The sequence below is a fragment of the Anabas testudineus genome, chromosome 2 (genome assembly GCF_900324465.2).
Source record: "Anabas testudineus chromosome 2, fAnaTes1.2, whole genome shotgun sequence".
NCBI classification, from domain to species: domain Eukaryota; kingdom Metazoa; phylum Chordata; class Actinopteri; order Anabantiformes; family Anabantidae; genus Anabas; species Anabas testudineus.
The window spans coordinates 16,706,368-16,723,174 of record NC_046611.1 but is presented as its reverse complement, the minus strand read 5'-3'; the positions used below and the strand labels follow the sequence as shown (position 1 = coordinate 16,723,174).

At 43.3% G+C, this 16,807-nt stretch overlaps 1 protein-coding gene across 3 annotated transcripts in view; it reads left to right on the top strand.

Moving 5' to 3' along the window:
* The first annotated feature begins 477 nt into the window (after positions 1 to 477).
* Positions 478 to 16,807, top strand: part of LOC113164706 (disco-interacting protein 2 homolog C-like) — a 49,206-nt gene continuing 32,876 nt past the window's right edge. For 2 of the 3 annotated variants that reach the window (XM_026364122.1, XM_026364121.1), the window contains exons 1-4: positions 478 to 597; positions 14,098 to 14,169; positions 14,839 to 14,943; positions 15,709 to 15,834. In XM_026364122.1, coding sequence (XP_026219907.1) covers positions 519 to 597; positions 14,098 to 14,169; positions 14,839 to 14,943; positions 15,709 to 15,834 — 382 coding nt within the window. In that variant the 5' untranslated portion in view covers positions 478 to 518. The remainder of the gene's footprint in view (positions 598 to 14,097; positions 14,170 to 14,838; positions 14,944 to 15,708; positions 15,835 to 16,807) is intronic. The other variant, XM_026364123.1, reaches the window with a different exon arrangement.

Here is a 16,807-nt window from a genome sequence, read left to right as displayed (position 1 = left end):
CTCCGTGCTGTAGGTGTGGTTGCCGGCTGCGCCACCTGCCGGTGATGACCGGCTCCTCCTTCCCCCGTGGAGTCACGTGACAGCAGCGGCGAGGAGCTGCAAACAGCGCTGACTCGGATCCTCCTCCTCCTCCTCCTCATCATCATCATCATCATCATCACTACCACCGCCACAACCGCCGCAACGGCAGCGTAGAGAGTCCAAGGAGCCACCGGGGTCTTCACCGATTCGAGGGGCCGGGCGCCATGGCGGGCCCCCGTTGAAAGCAGACCCACATTTCTCCTCTTTGTTCTCCCTCGACGCCTCGTAGTCCTTTACGCGCCTCCGCCGAGGAGGGGCCGCCGAGGAGAAGCTCTCCCTTTCGGAGCGGAGGAGAAGGAGGAGGAGGCGGCGCAGGAGGAGCAGCAGCAGCAGCAGCAGCAGCGGCGGCGGCGCAGGAGGAGCAGCAGCAGCAGCAGCAGCAGCAGCGGCGGCGGCGGCAGCCGAGCCGAGGAGGTGCTGTCTACGGTACAAGCCGAATGGCGGACCGTGAGGCGTCGCCGATACCGTTGGAGATCCGAGCCCGGCTGGCGGAGCTGGAGCTGGAGCTGTCAGAGGGTAAGACATGAATAAAAGGAGGCTTCATCAGCGCCAGCATCCCCCTCCTCCTCTTCCTCCCTCTTCCTCCTCTTCTTCTTTCCCCCCCCGTTATCCCATCATCATCATCCCCATCCACACACCGGGAGCTTTTTACCTACTAACGGAATCTTAGCCGTTCATTCCTGCGGCCCCCTCCTCCTCCTCCTCCTCCTCCTCCTTCTCTTCCTCCTTCCGCTCCTCCCATCCAGATGTTTGTGAGGCAGGGACCGGCCCGAGAGCTCAGCGTAGCCGGGAGAGGATGGAGGCAGAGCGGCCGCACAGCGCGGGCTGCGTCCGCTGCTCTTTGTGTGCGCGGCGGAGCTGCGTTAAAAACAATCCAATAAAAAGAAGAAGCGTTTGTTTTGGGTCCGAAACCAACCGGTTGTTTGACCTTGAGATGTTGACACAATCAGTCGAGCCTACCTGTGTGTGTGTGTGTGTGTGGTCGTGCTTCATTATAACATTGCGATGCGACGCTGCGTGACAGAGCCGCGCACTGGGCCGGTTTAGCTTTTGGTGCCTGTGATCCGAGCCCCCCCCCACCCCTGTCCTGCCCCTGTGTTGTTGGGCCTGCAGAGCAGCTGAGGATGAGGAGGATGCTTGGGAATCTTTTTCACCTCCTTACCCCTCTTTCCGCACGTTCAACAAACAGTCTCACTTTCTCTCCACCCTGCTGTAAATACAATGCAACCCATCTTGGAGAAGAAGAGGGCATCTCTGCCTTATATAATGGGGGGGTGGCATATTTTATTCATACAGGCTCTGGGAGGCCTACACTGTGAGTGAGGAAGCCCGGATACAGGCTGGATTTGAGCCACCTTGTTGTTTGAAACGTCTGTTCATAGAGCATTAATGCATGCTACTGCAAAGGTGTGTGTGTGTGTGTGTGAGAGAGATTCAGCTCTGTGCAGTGGCTTCACTGTGCTGCTTTGCTTTGCAGTAAGAATGGGATATCGCGTGCGTTTGGAGGTTGTAGGTAGGTTTAGTTTTACTCGTCTGTCACTTTTGTCGGGTCTTCAAAGAGCTGCAGTGAAACCGGCAGCTGTGATGATGTGCATCTGGGAGTATCTGTCCCAGATGATGTAGGACAAGGTGCTGTAAAGTCTGGGACAAACGTTGAATAATTTATCGTGAAAGCGGTCACGTCTACATGTCCAGACGATCAGGAATCTGCAGCTTTGATCCAAAAGCATCACTACTAGTCTTTGAAATCCCGAACAGCAGCCAAACCTGATACATCAAACTGTCCTGCTTCCTTCGGATCAGCCTCGGCATTCATAACAGCCGTTATTTTCTCACACTGCAGTGACACACACATATCCCCCCCACACACACACACACAGAGGCTGAGGTAAAACTGTGGCAGCTGCAGGCCTATTGGAGCTCCTAATCCAGCCGAGAGTGTTTATCAGAGCAGAACCTGCTGCTGGCAGATGTTATTAATGATGGAAACAGCGGGAGCAAAAGGAAACGTCACATCCGAACGTCAGACAAACACTCCGAACAGTCAGGTGTGTGTGTGTGTGTGTGTTTGGAGGACTGACAGGATTATTGGTGAACCACATCAGGATGACGCCTGACAGCGAGATTGACGTGTTGGTGTGTTCGTGTCAGAGGCTGAGAATGTGTCTGCTATTGGTTTGTGTCTCGATACAGCTGTGTGTATATGTGTGTGTGTGTTGTCATTACAAATAAGAGCGTGGCTTGGTGCAGAAGAGGCTCTGTAAGTGCATGGCATCTTGTCAAGGAATGAAAGACGTGAACAACTTGTTGCTGTTTGATGCCTTGTTGCCCAAAGACAACCAGAGTCGACCTGACCTTAGACCTCATGGATGATTGTGAGGATGCTGATCACTAAGTCTCACTGTCAGATAAGGTGATGTTAAATTCCTCCAGAGGACAATCTCATCTTGTCTTACACAAACAGCCAATTATCAGTAGGTCAGGAAAATAATCAACTACAAATCTTTGTTTCAGTCACATGTTCCAGCATCTTTGCTGGTTTTCTTGTTTTGTTGATCTGGCAGAACAAGAAATCTGAAGAGGAGGATGTTGGTGTTTATTTCAGGTCAATTCACATTGTCCAGGATTGTAACAACTTCTAAAATGTACGGCTCAGTCCATGCCTAGCTTAACTTGTGCAGCTTGATTGGACTAAAAATAGTCACGTGACTCACACACGTAGATATGGAAAGCCGAAGAGATCATATCTCTTTTCTTTTTCTCCGTCGTGTGGTGTTTTAGACCCGTTCTAATCTAGTTTAATTTCATATCATCACACACATATGCTGGCACGTGGTGCACTTTATGAACGTCATTGGTGAAATGAAACTACATTAAAACGGATATTAAACACCCAAAGTCAGAGTCGAGATCATGTTGGCTTCAGTAGGTGGAAGATTATGTTGGGGACGTGAGAGGTACTGTAGCATATCAAGCTTCTAGCTGACTGATCATTAGAGGAAGCTAAAATGTGCCAGAGTAAAAAATAAAAAGCCATTTTTACAAAATTACTTCTGGCATGAAAGAAAACAAGTCCTTAATGCAAAGTTTTCAATCTACAAAGATCTCTGTCTTCCAATAAACACAGCGTTTGAGGACACTGAGGCATCGCTGAACCTCAGGCAATGTTTTCCTGTCAGAATCGAACGGTAGCGCCTCAGGATGAAACTTTATTCTTCGTCTTTGAGAAGACGCTCAGCGCTCCACCTGCTTATTAGATAAACCCAGCAATCAGCTGAGTTCGGGCAGATAAGCCTCCCACCCTGCTGCCTCGCTTAGTGTCGCTAAATCGCATCATCTCTGCCTGATGACTGTGACCTCTAGGCATGAAGGTGCGGTTCAGAGCAGTTAGCTGGCACTCTGATGCACAGTGACTTGCAGATGGGACAGGCGGAGCTGTCGACGGGCACGATGAGGGTTTTTAGCTGTAAGGCTGCTGGTTGAGGAGCTGTCAAAGGCCACAAATTTGAGCACTGAGATTTCCTGCAGTCCTCAAAGTAACCGTTAAAGTCTTACATGATGAAGCTGTAGTTAGGTTTGGCGCGTTTATTGTCCTCTGGAGATTTCGAGTGGGTTGTTTTTTTTTGTGGGAAATGAGCAGAGGCAGGCATGGTGTGATGCTGTGGCGTCAGCCCGAGGTGTTACAAATGAAACTGTCTTGAGCAGGAGGAACAAAGAGATTTAAAATGAGGAACTGTCCACACATGCATATTTAATCAGCAAAGTGCTGCTCAGGTGTGAATCTGTCGGCACATTTTCTCCTCTGTTTAATATTTCACGTCATATCAAAGCTTGTTTTTCTCTGGCAGGAATGTATTAAGAGTCACTGAGGGTGATTGTTTCACCTTCATGCTCGCAGATTTGGACATTTGGGGAAATCACAGTTACTCTATTTTCCACATTAACGATGCAGCTCTGGTTCTTCTGCGTGCGCATACATACTACAACACCGTGCATCTGTGGCCTGAAGCGGTTCATTTCAGGTCAGCGTATCTTTGTTTTTCTGCAGTGTCTCACGCTCCAGTCCAGTTTTTCAAAAGGGGACGATTTTGCTGCTTTTTGTCTTTTATATTGTTGGTTGCACAAATAAACCATTTAGACAGATAAACTGGTCAGACCAGTGATGTTTGAGTGAAGGTTGGTCCTTCTGTGTCTGTGCTTAGGTTAAAAATATATTCATTATCTGATTCGTTTGAACTCACAAACATCGTTCAGGCTGTGATGAGCTATAATTTGAAGAAATCAAATTGGACTCTGGGGACTTGGTGATTGGCATTTTTCACCATAAGTTCTTACACTTTGTTGGCCAGACGATGAATTGGAAAAACAATAGATGGACTAGTTGATAATAAAACAGAAACTTTGTGTGCTGACTTACAGGAAAACAACTGCTGCAGCTGGATTGTGGACTGATAATCAGTGAGTTTAGTGGACTGGATTGGAGGATCGTGGAGCATGCTGCCCCCACAAACCTCTAATCATTAGAGTTTGCAAACACAAAATTAAGTATGATGTTGCTTCTCTGCAGAGCTGGTTTTAGTTAGAATATTTTTGTTACTCGTGCTGATACAGAATCTCAATACTGAGGCCAAAACCACACTCTACTGCTTTGGCCAGTTTTTATTTAACAGAGGAAACCAAAGATAAGATTAGAGCTTTTTACTGTTATTGTAGGTGCAACAATTAAAAATACAAAGAATACAAATCTCAGTAGATTACTATTAGAGATTTCACTCCTAAAAGGACAAGATACTTGAAGTACAGAAAATTAAAGCTAGATTTAAATGATAAACTAATAAATCATATGAACCATGGTTGGACTCAGAATGCCCCACCCAACTAAGACAAGATAGAAACGATATTTAAACAAGGTCTGTGTTTTTAAAGGAGAAGGAGCGGCTGGTTAGTTTAGTGGTAACATCACTGCTCCCATGTGGGAGACTGGGGTTCGAATCCCAGCTGTGGCTACCTCCAGTAGGGGTTCTTAGGCAAAACCTCCTCATGCTCACCCTGCCTACCTTTGTACCGATTTGTAAGTCGCTTTGGATAAAAGCGTCTGCTAACAGACTAAATGTAAATGTATAAGATTTAAGTAATGGATGCTGAGCTCTAATGATTAGTTGGTTAATTGATTAGTTGACCAACAGCAAATGAATCAGTGAGTCTCTCGTTTTAGTACACCCACTTATTAAATGACTTAATGATTTAATACTTTTACTGTAATACTGTAATGATTATACAGGATATCTTTCTGTTTTGGACTGTTGGTTGATTGAACCAAGACATTTTATAAACCAAATGATTGATCGATTCATTAATAAAATCAGTAGATTCATTGATGTTTAACATCATCTTTTGTAGCAGGTCTGAACAGTTTTCTGTACTCTGACAGTCGGTACCGGATAGGGATTGTTGATCAGTAATGTCCCTCACAGAGCAGCTTACAGAACTAAAGCCACGTGTTTCCGGTTCAAAGTCGGAAGCAGCGACAGCTCAGCGAGCAGTGCGTCGGTGTGTGATCAGAATAGAGCAGCTGTCACTGTCATTTGTGGTGCAGCCTGTTAGAAATGACGTGTGACGCCTGTTGAACAGAACTAAACTGTGGGCTGGTTCTGTAGGAGTGAGCTATTATTTGACATGAATAAAAGGATGATTGACTCAAAATCAATATGACAATTTAACATCTCTAAGATAATAATAAATGAATCTTTGGAATATGTTAATTTGAACTCATCAGGACTTTTAAACAATGTTTAACCTGCAGAAACATGTAACAAGCACAGTTTCTTATTTTGCCAAATTTTAATTACATAAAAACAAACAATACAGTGCACAGTACCGGTACTTGCAGTCCATTGGTTATTTTGAAACAGTCTAACTTGAGCATTTTACCCAATATGAGGCATGTTGTTCCAACTTTTTACAGCATAGTTATGTTCTACATGAAAGCCATCATGTCCTACTGTCACGTCCATAAACATGTAAATAGACCAGCTTGAACAATCCCTAATTCCTTTAAGATAAAGAAACCATTAAATTTAACTGTAAACAGCTTGTTTTTTGTTGACTGCTGCAAAGTTGGCAGTGAGAAGGTGCTAAGTAACACGCTGCCTCTTCTCGCTCCAGGTAGCAAGCAGTAGGATTTGCTGTATCATGCCCTCTCATACTCCAGCTCCTCCAGCCTTCACATCCCAAGTGATCAACACAAATGTCAAAGTCAGACTTTTACAGAGGGGTCAGGGCAGAGATCTAACACAGAGTGAGTTTTTTGGTTTCCCATTGTGCAAAATGAGTGGATAGGACCAGCTTCCTGCTACGTTTTGTGGTATCGCTTCAGTTCATGTACTGATATGACACAAAGCCGCACACAAAGAAACAGTATTCCTACCGATATTATTCCTGCGTGTGTCACATGAAAGCGAGCCACGCAGATGAAGTACAGTAGAAAACGTAGTACATGGTAACAGAATTCAAAGACGTCTGACAAAGAAATGCATCAAATCTTCATGTACTGGTCTGTTGTAGAAGAGTGCTGTTGATCAGCTAATCCACAGGATTAGTACAACTGGATTTGGATATTATTCAGTTAACCATGTTCTCTTAAATGTAGTTAATGACAGCTTCTGCCTAAATTGACGTCCTTAATGTAATGTTTTGTTCTGCCAACAATGCAAAACCAGAATAGATTAAATTTTACAGTGATATAACCAGACAGACCAGCAAACGTTCGGTGTTTCTGCTTGAAAGATGAACAGAGCTGCCTCGCCCAGTGCTACACACAAGTGAAGACGTCGTTTATTGCACTGACTGTGATTGTCTTGAATTAGATGAAAAACCAGCAACGTGAAGATGAAGATGTTAACATCAAGACAGTCCTGGTGCTCAGGAAGAATTTTCCTCTATTTGTTTCTGTCTAATTCTGACAGTTTTACCTTTTAACTAGATCAAAGTGGGGGAGAGGCGTCACTAGTGCGGAGACAGTGAATGGATCAGACGTTCAACTGTAAACTGAGTCTAATTTTAATAATTGGTGAACAGTTAGTCTTTTAAATCAATAAATTATCCACTAGCTTGACAGGATTATTCCGAGTTTACATTAATTGGTTAAATATTTAGTGAAAATCTAATAGTTGGCACCTCAACGATGGCTTATTTGTCTTATAAAAAGAGATGGAAACTCTAAAAGGTTTACATAAAAGAAGTGATTAGGCAGCTGTATCAGCTGAATACTTACTTATATTAATCAAAGTGAGCAGCGATACGCGGTGTTGTTTAATTTGTTCATCGCTCTTTCTCTCGTGTCTGTTATAAAATGATGTTTTTTGAGTAAGCAGCTGTTTTTTTACATTAAACTCTGTAATAACTGGAGTTCAGTGTCAAGTTTTTTTTGTTTGTTAGAGACAATTATTAATGATAGAGCTGAAACAAATAACTGATTTATTGATAAAGGTTGTAAAATGAACAAAGAGCAAGAATACCTTTAGTGTTTAATGTTAAGTGACACGGAGCTGTTTCTGCATATTCAGTTTACAAGTAGAAGAATGTTTTCAGATGTTCAGACTATTCAGCATTACGTCAACCTGGAATTTCTCTTTCTTATTCTTTACTGAAGCTGAATTTGTCGTTTCCAGTCCATGATGTTTTAAGGGCATGTTCATCTTTTTAGCCACGTTCTTGAGTACTGCTTAAGTTCTTTCTTAGGGTTTATCCACACTCTAACATTGCATTATTAGATGGAGAAGTGTAGTAAATTAATATTAATAAATATTGGAAGAGTAGATTAAGGGATAATTACCAGCTCTGTGTGACAGATGTGTTATTGTGTTTCCACTGGTGGCATCTTAACCCACTGATCCAGCAGAACGCCTGCTCTCTGTTTTTTCAGCCGTTGTGGACGTGACACTTGGCTGCTGCTGCTGTAACTGTGTGTGTGTGTGTGTGTGTGTGTGTGTGTGTGTTTGCATGTGGCCCCTGGCTCTGCTGTGGACACATGCTTTGTGGAGCCAATGGACACGCCGCAGTCCACACACGGGTCCCTTCATGTGAGTGTGGCAGCCCAAGGTCCCAGCGCATGACGCATGCTTCAGTCCAGTCAGAGTATGCGTGTGTGTGTGTGTGTGTGTGTGTGTGTGTGTGCGCCCCTGCTGGAGGTAGATTTGGTTACCATGGTGGCTTCGTGGGTGGACTGGCTGCTTATGATGATGTGATAAGAAAGAGAGAGATCAAATAAAAGCAGGATGTTGAGAATCCTGACTTTAGATATGTACTGTACATCTGTGGTTTTTGTAACGTTGTGCGAGAGTTAAGTCAGGATCTTTTAGTCTTGGTTGGATGAAACGAGAAACTGAAACACATGCTGGGGTTCTAGGAAACAGTGATGGACATTTATCACTGCATCCATTCATTTTGATAAGCGTCAAGTGAACTGGCTCATCAAGAAAATGATTGGTGAACAAATCAGGCTGATAAAAACTCAATTTATACAATATGTAGTTTTAATGTGTTGTATATGTAACAATTATACGTTTTCCTGCTTATGTGCACATATAACATAACAAAAGAAGCTCAAAACACATTTAGCAGAACAAGAACTGAGTCTAAAATTGGCTAAATTCTGATGTAAGTCAGGAGGCATCTGATCTAAAATGAGTCGACAGGATTCCCGTTCAGATTGTCAGTTTTTCAAACGGCCTGCTAAAACACTTTAGGTGTTGCCAGTGGATTGATGCTTGATACCCAGCGATGCATATTTTGAGCAGCTCTAAGGGGTTTGGAGAGACCAGAGATCTAAACTACTACATTTAAATATGAGTATTTTTTTAAAATCACCTCCCATTTAGTTTAGAAAGAAGAAGAGGAGAGGAAAGGAGAAGCAAAGCAAGGACAGACTGAGTAAGATGTGCAAGTCATTGTGGGAAATGCAGGCAATTACTGAACGGTTGAGGGAATTTATGATCACAGAAAAACTCCCAGACTTCATTTGGGATCACAGATAGAGCGGCCTATCACTTTCAGTACTAGTGTCAATATGACCTGAGCTTACAAAAAGAATCATTATTTAATATCTGAGAAATATCATCCTCTGTGTCCCACAGAGCCACTTTCTCAAAAGACCAAATGCTTTAATCTCCCAAAAACGGCAATTTGTTACCATTTAGATTCCTCTGATTAAAGGATTAAAGGACAAATCTGACCTGACTTTTTTAGTTACTTACATTTGGTGCTAGATACAAATATCACTAATTAATATCACTGATTAATATCACTGTTAGTTTGCAGTTTACTAGGCACAGCAAGCTAAACAACGATGCAACAAACCCACCACCATGAAGGTGACAGCGATGAGTTTCTGTTGAACCTGGCTGTAGTTTGTGCTCCTGTTGAATTGTATCTGTCCTCACAGGCGTTTCCACTATTGTGTGCATCCTGTTTCGATTCAGATCAGTGAAGCTCGGCTGAAGGACTCCTCCGCATGTACAGCGTCTGTGCGTAGATAGTGGTTAGAGACAGTTGAAGGTCTGCAGGATCAGAATCCGTTGATTCTCCTTTTGCTCGACTCAGAGATGTGGGGCAACAAGTAACTTTAGGTGTAGTTGGTTTTATGTATTATGTATCATCAAATGTGAGTATTGTTTTTGTGTTGTTTGGACAAAGTAAGCACCACGAACATGCTAACTACAGCTGCAAGGATAAATTGTAATTTTTTGATAAATAATTTTTGAATATATTGTTAACTGAAGATCTTTGGACTGTTTTTTAGACAAAACAGGACATTTGATAGAAAACCACAAACATCAGGAATGGTGCATGTACTACAGACAACATCACAGGTTTGTGGTGAACCTGCCAAAAGGAGTTTTCTGAGAGTTTCTTAGCAGCCACACAAAGTCAGGGAGCGGAAAAACATCCAATCTGCAGTTGGCCGCTATCGATTCTTCTTCAGCTGTGTGCCGTTAAAACAGCCGAGTGTCAGAGAGCAGAGAGGAGAGGGAGCGGGGAGAAGGAGGAAAGTAATTAGACTGCCAATACAGACTGGTACGACACACGCATGCACACACAAACATATGCACTCGCACTGCCAGGTATCATTAGCCCACTTCTCACATCTGACGTCCCAAATCCAAGATGGCCGTCTCAGGCCTTCTCCAGGAGAACTGTTGCTAGGCAACTCCCTCCCTGCTCTGCTGCGCTGCGAGTGGAAGATGGCGTCTCCCCACGGAGAGTGTGTGTGAGTGTGTGTGTGTGTGTGTGTCAGTGAGCGAGAGAGAAAGAGAGAGAAGAACCAGGAATGTTATTATGCTGCGGTTGATCTGAGAAAGGCCTCACTCAGATATAACACACTCAGACTCACACACACAGCTGAGCAGCCCAGATGTGCAGATTGGACCCAGATGTTCTGGCCTGTTCTCCATGGTCAGATTGTGAAATGCACTTTCTTCTGTTTCTCTGCCTTTGACTGTGTTTTTCAAGATCTGCCTGTACACGAACTGCTGCAGTTACAGTATCGATCCACAGCTGACAGCTACGTGTGGAGTGGATTTTTGAAGTGAGAATCAGTAAATAACTGCAGTAAGACGATCAAAGGGAGCATTTCTTCATGATTAGGAACGGTTACTTAGGATTTCATGACATAAAATAAAATAAATAAACACTGTTTATGACATGTGACTGTCCCCTGGGACCAGGAACCTTTGAAGAACTGTCCTCCTTATCCAGCAGAGGAACCAGGATCTAAATTAGGATCCAGGGAGATAGTTTCACCCCCCACAGATGTCCCTGTCTGGAGGTGGGACTTTCTTTTGGTCTGGGGCTTAAGGCAGTGAACGTTGCTGATAGGACACTAGTATTTTCTGCAGTCTTATTAAACATGTTGGAGACTTTATTGTTCTTTATTGTGCTGCAGATGAAGATATTTTACAGGCACAAACATCATATGAAAGCCGACAGTTAACGCGTTTGCCATGTCAGCAAGGTGATCTGTTGATCTTTGACCCTGGGAAAGTTCCTGGAATTGTTGGTTGTTCGGTGCCTACAGTATAGTTACCCTTCTTTAGTGGACATCACAGTGTCTTTCTGTTGTCGCTATAGGAAGTGACACCTTTTCAAACACTCTGCTGGAAATCACTTCCAGCTCAAAAGCTTGTGTTTCTTGAAGTAGATTACACTGTCGCCTAACAACATTAACTAACTCCAGGACATTTCTATCTAACACATGCTCATGTTTAGTAAAATCCATCCTTCATTTTATCCATGCAGTGTTTCCTCTGCTACTGTCTGCTACACAACACCAAATGAAACATTATATCCACCCTCATTTATTTTTATGTGCATGTAAAGTAAAGTAACAGAAAGTGCATAACATTTGAAGAAAGGCTCGGCTGAGCACTGATTCCACCTCTGGATGTGTAGCTGTGTGTTTGAGTGCTGCTCAGTTCTGGCTCATGGAAACATGGACACCTGACACCTGTTCCTTCCTTCCTCCTGTTTTTCCAGCTACATTTCATTCAGGCTCTCGGTCACACACCTCGCAGGCTCCTCAGCTCTGCAGCAGACCTGCCTAGAGGTTGCTTTTGTTGTGTTAATTCATATTTCCACACAGTAGAGTTTTAAAGTAATGGCCAGGCTGTGGATAATGAATGTGCGTGCTCAGCGGAGATTAGTGATTTGCGGTCCACAGACGTCCCCAATAATATTTCGCCTATGAAACTGACCAAAACTTGTTTCTCTCTAGGAAATTATTCTGTTTGAAGCTCAATTTGCTACATTTCCAGGAAGCTGGAGTTTGTCGATATCTGTTATAATTCATTTGTATGCAAATCCCTCAGACCATTTACCCCAAAAACGACTTGTGTGCAAGTGAGTAACCACTCTGAGGGATCGTTTTATTTATCTCATAAATCAGAAGTAAAGCAGCAGAGTAGAGGAGGTGAGCATCATTCCTGCCCGGCAGGACGACGGGTTCCACTCGTTTTAACAGAAATGTGGGAAGAGTCTGAAGCACCAGCTCTGTCTGTAGCATGTTCTCCCACCAGCACACTCGAGTCCTCGCCACATTTTCCCCTGATGAATTGGATTTGGCTCCCTGTCGGCGGTGAGTTAAACACTTCACTGGCAATCAAATTAGAATCAGTGATTAGGAAACTGGTGTGAGCCGGTTTAACAGAATTTAATGGGGACAAACAAGGAGGCTCACATTAACCCTGCAGAGAGAGCCATGGGGTGCTGTGATTGACGGGTGGTGCTGTTGGAGTGGGAGGGGCTTTGTTAGCCGGGCCAGGCGGTGAACCCCTCCCCCTCAGGCATGGTAATGAGGGTCACCACGGCTGTCCCTCCACGCTGACCTCTGTCTGTGCACTAGTCAAACTCTGTCCTAAAACTCATATCTACACATAACAAATGAAAAGTACTTGTTCATTCTTGTCTTTTGACTTTTTTAAAATTCAATTCAATTTCCATTAAAATTCTCATCAGTAACTGATGTAAAACAAAAAATCCTTAAGCTTGAGGCCAGTTCATGAAAGTCTTTGTGTTTAATGTGTCTGGTTGGTCCTGGGAAAGTGTTCGAGGTCACAATAAGCATTGTTTGCTTGGAGAGCACAGAATAACAGATGAGCACTGAATAACAGATGAGCACACAGCAAAAAAGCGCACTTTGAAAAACAAGGACCAAACTCGTCGCCAAAGTTGTTAAAAATGTTTTTAAAAGGGGACAGCTAGTGGACAGTCTGATCATTTGTCTTTTGATTAGGGAGTTACTGCAAATTGCTGCAAGTTACTGGAAACTTTAAAACCATGTTCATCAACGTCCAGTCCTAGTTATAATTTGGCACTTCATAATGCTGAGGTACCTGAAAAAGCCAACAAATATAGGTGCATCAGTCAAAGACGTTGTCCGAGGTAATTAAACTCAAATTTAATGTATTGAACATTTTACATATAACCGCAATGCAGTGATTTGCAAATAAGTTTAAAGCCTCTATTTAATTTATAATAGGACAAAGACAACATATGAAATGCAGGCTCATTTTGGAAAAGTTGGCACAGGGACATGTTTACTACTGTGTTGCATCATCTCTTTTTTCTCGGAGACCAGTGGTTGCAGTGATTCCTGCTTAAGAACTGTGTCTGTTTTTCGTTCAGTGCCACCTGAGGGCCTGAAGATCGCGGCCTTGTTCCTAGAGTACAGAGATTTCACTGGATTTGTCTTAGTGTTGGAGACACTGACTGGTTGGTGATGTTTAGGTCATTTAGCAGTGACACAGAACTCATTTATTTAACCCTCATTCAACAGTGAGCTATCTCCCTTGTTGCCTCTCCCCGTTGACAACATGATCATCAGCCTATATTTTCATCTTTTAGCTCGTCTGTCACAGTTCAGGTCAAGGTGGTGTTGGGGTTCCCAGGTTTTCCTGTGTGGTTGTTGATGAGTCCATCTTCTTTTATGTGAACTACAAAGTGGCACCAAAGATGGGGAGATATTGAAGTGGTGAAGTTATCTGTGCTGTAATAAACAAGCCTCTGTGTCCTGGAATTAGTGGGTTTACACGTGTTGGTCATGCTTACAACTCATTTTCACGTGTCCTTGAGAAGTTGTGTACATGTAAGAAAAACATCTGGTGAAGAGTGAAAAGTTGAATCTACATTATATTTTCATGTTCTTCATTTCCACCATTATTCACTGCATCATTTTTATTTTTATGTTGCTTTAGTTATGTTTCACATTTTCACCTTTAATAAACATTATAGATGGAAACACGAAAACACTGGGAGCAGAAAAGGTTGTGTGACATGGGACAAACTCAGAGCGATGTGCTGCCAGCATTTGTACAACGAGCCCGCAGCATGTCCCTTCAAGGAAAAGAAAAAGGATGTAATCCACCACAAAACATCTTCATGTAGAATGAATGTCATGACAGAAGCGGCCCTCACAGCCGTCGCTGGCTCTCTTACTCTCTATGTATCTCTATCTGTTTACAGGGGACATCACTCAGAAGGGTTATGAGAAGAAGAGGTCCAAGCTGATCAGGGCATATGTTCCACATGCTGGAGGTAATTTAGCAACCTCTGACTCCCCCCCTCACCCACCTCACCGCCCTCAGCTAAAATATTCCCATAGCGCTACTAGAGCATCGATCCGGGATCATGACAAATACAGTTGCGATGATACTGTACTCTGCTCTATTGATTCAGACTTCTGCTGCCGCCATTAGCGAATGTAGGTTAAAACTCCCTAGAGCTCAGCTTGGGCCTGCTCCTCTGTATCTGTAGCCGCTGCAGTCGCTCGCTGCCTCCACGCATACGCGCACACACAACGATCCCCACAAATCTCACTGCAAATAAAACACACACGCACGCATCCATCACACGACCTGGCTGATCGTGATCGTTTATCACGGGGATGTACAGGAGCTTATGTTGGAAACAGAGGGATGGTCTGTCAGAGAACAACAATACTGTTACCACATTATTATTATTTATTTTTGGTTTGATTATTATTCTTTTGATTTTCAAAGTCAGAAAAATAAAATTTTTCTGCTGAATCAAATCATCTCCATGTTCACTTTTCCTTCCTTCTTTCTTTTTTATTTTTTTTATTTTGCCAACGGATCTACTGCTTTTGTCAAACGCGTCTGTGCATATGTGTGTGTGTGTGTGTGTTTTTATATGTGTCTTTGTATGTGTGTGTGTGTCTGCCTGCTTGTTTGCTTGGCTCTTTAGGAATGGAAGGGCCCATGTCTCACCGGGCCCCTCTCGGGCCTCCCGCTGCTGCACGTTTCCACCGACGGAGAACGTCCGGCACGAGAGACGAGCGCTACAGATCAGGTACAGAGACGAACACCTTCAATATCACTTCACAGAGAGTCAGAATGACAACTTCGAAATGATGATACATACAAAATAAAATCAGAAGAACTGGCTTGTTTTCAAACTGGTAGCTTCTTGAACAAGACAGTGTAACTGTGAAGAGAAAAGAAAGTGTTTTAATGCAGTGCTGCCTTGAGGTAACATTCGTTTTTGGTTTTTGGTCTTGTCAGACTGCTGCTTACGATATTGTAGCTTTCTGGATTTAATGGTTAAGTTTAGGGGCCAGTCCTAGTCGTCAAGGCCCCCTAGCCTACTTGTTTTACAACTATCTCTGTAGCAAGTTGGAAGATGCAACATCAGTTTGTCTTAACCCACTCCAATGATCTGACATGGTATCTTCCAGATCCTGATTGACTGAACACAATGATCCACGTAAGCAGTGTTGGGCAGGGACAGTTGTAAATAAAACAGGGCGGGGTCATTGGTTTATGTGACTCTCTAAATGTCTCTTTCATTCAGGTTAAACCGTTTGAATGACTTTAACTAATGCCCGACCCTGGTTAAGGCAACATCAGACACTGCAGTGTGTGTCGTGATTTCAAATCTGCTGCACACAACTGAATTCTCTTCTCACTTTGCTACATCATGTTGCACCAAAACTCAACATGTAAACTGATCCAGTATGTAGCTGTTTCCTCAGAGGTTTACCAGAGGCCACTGAGATTAGTATTTTAAGTCTTCCTCTGCCTTGGTGGTGAATTCATCTCTCATTCCCTCTAACAGATGTCCACACTGAGGCGGTGCAGGCTGTTTTGGCACGACACGTGGAGAGGAAAGTGGCAGTGCCGATGCCTTCCAAAAGACGTTCGCTGGTGGTGCAGACCTCCATGGATGCATACACACCTCCAGGTGACAAGATGCATACACAAACACGCATGAACACTCCTTTTTCACACACACTAAAAATATATATGCATATAAACATCTGAATTTAGTGAGGGTGGATGTACAGATGTTTACCTTAAACAAATGCAGTGTATCTGCGTTGATGCGGGTGTGTTGTTTCATGTACCAGTGAGGCGATCAAGTACACTTTTTAATGTACTTCCTCCATTCAAATGAATGAGAAGAGTAACAGACTGCGTGAAGCCTTAGTCATCTTCAAAAAAGATGCATTTGATTCTTTATTTTAAGAGATTGATGTTTGGAGGAGGTGATTCTAAGACCGTGCCAGATGGTATGACCCACTTAGTGTACATTTCTTGAAGTCTGCTCAAGAGCAGAATTCATTTAAATTCTCAAATTAGCATCATTACACGCAACCATGAGTTTGATCATTTTCCTGTGACTTTGAAATGTGCTTTGAAAGTGAAAGAGGCTCAACACACACACACACGGACACACACACAAACACACAGTGGCTATCTCATCTGAACGTAGCTATAGAAAGCCTTAAATTTGACTCCAGCGAAGCTGCCCTGTGCCCAGACAGGATTATGTTGTAATTCTGTGTCTCTGGTTCTCAGGCGTTTTGGTTCTGACAGAGAAACGCGTTTTATGAAAATGCAAACTCACTGACAGATTTACCGTTAAACAAACCACAGACAGCTCTAATGCTGCAGCCAGACAACGACTACAAATGTGACCTGCCATCAAAAATAGGAAATATACTGATTAATAACTGTTTTGTGCACTCTGCAACCACAAGAAATTGGCTGGAACGGGAGAACGAAGCTGACCTTTACCTCAAATATGAGCAATGTACATTGAACATAATCAGAGTTGATGGTATAATTTTGCTGCTGATAGAATTTTAATGAAGGAAATGTAATAACTTTGTTCACCAGTAATTTGCTTTTTAACCTTTGGGACAATTCCTAAA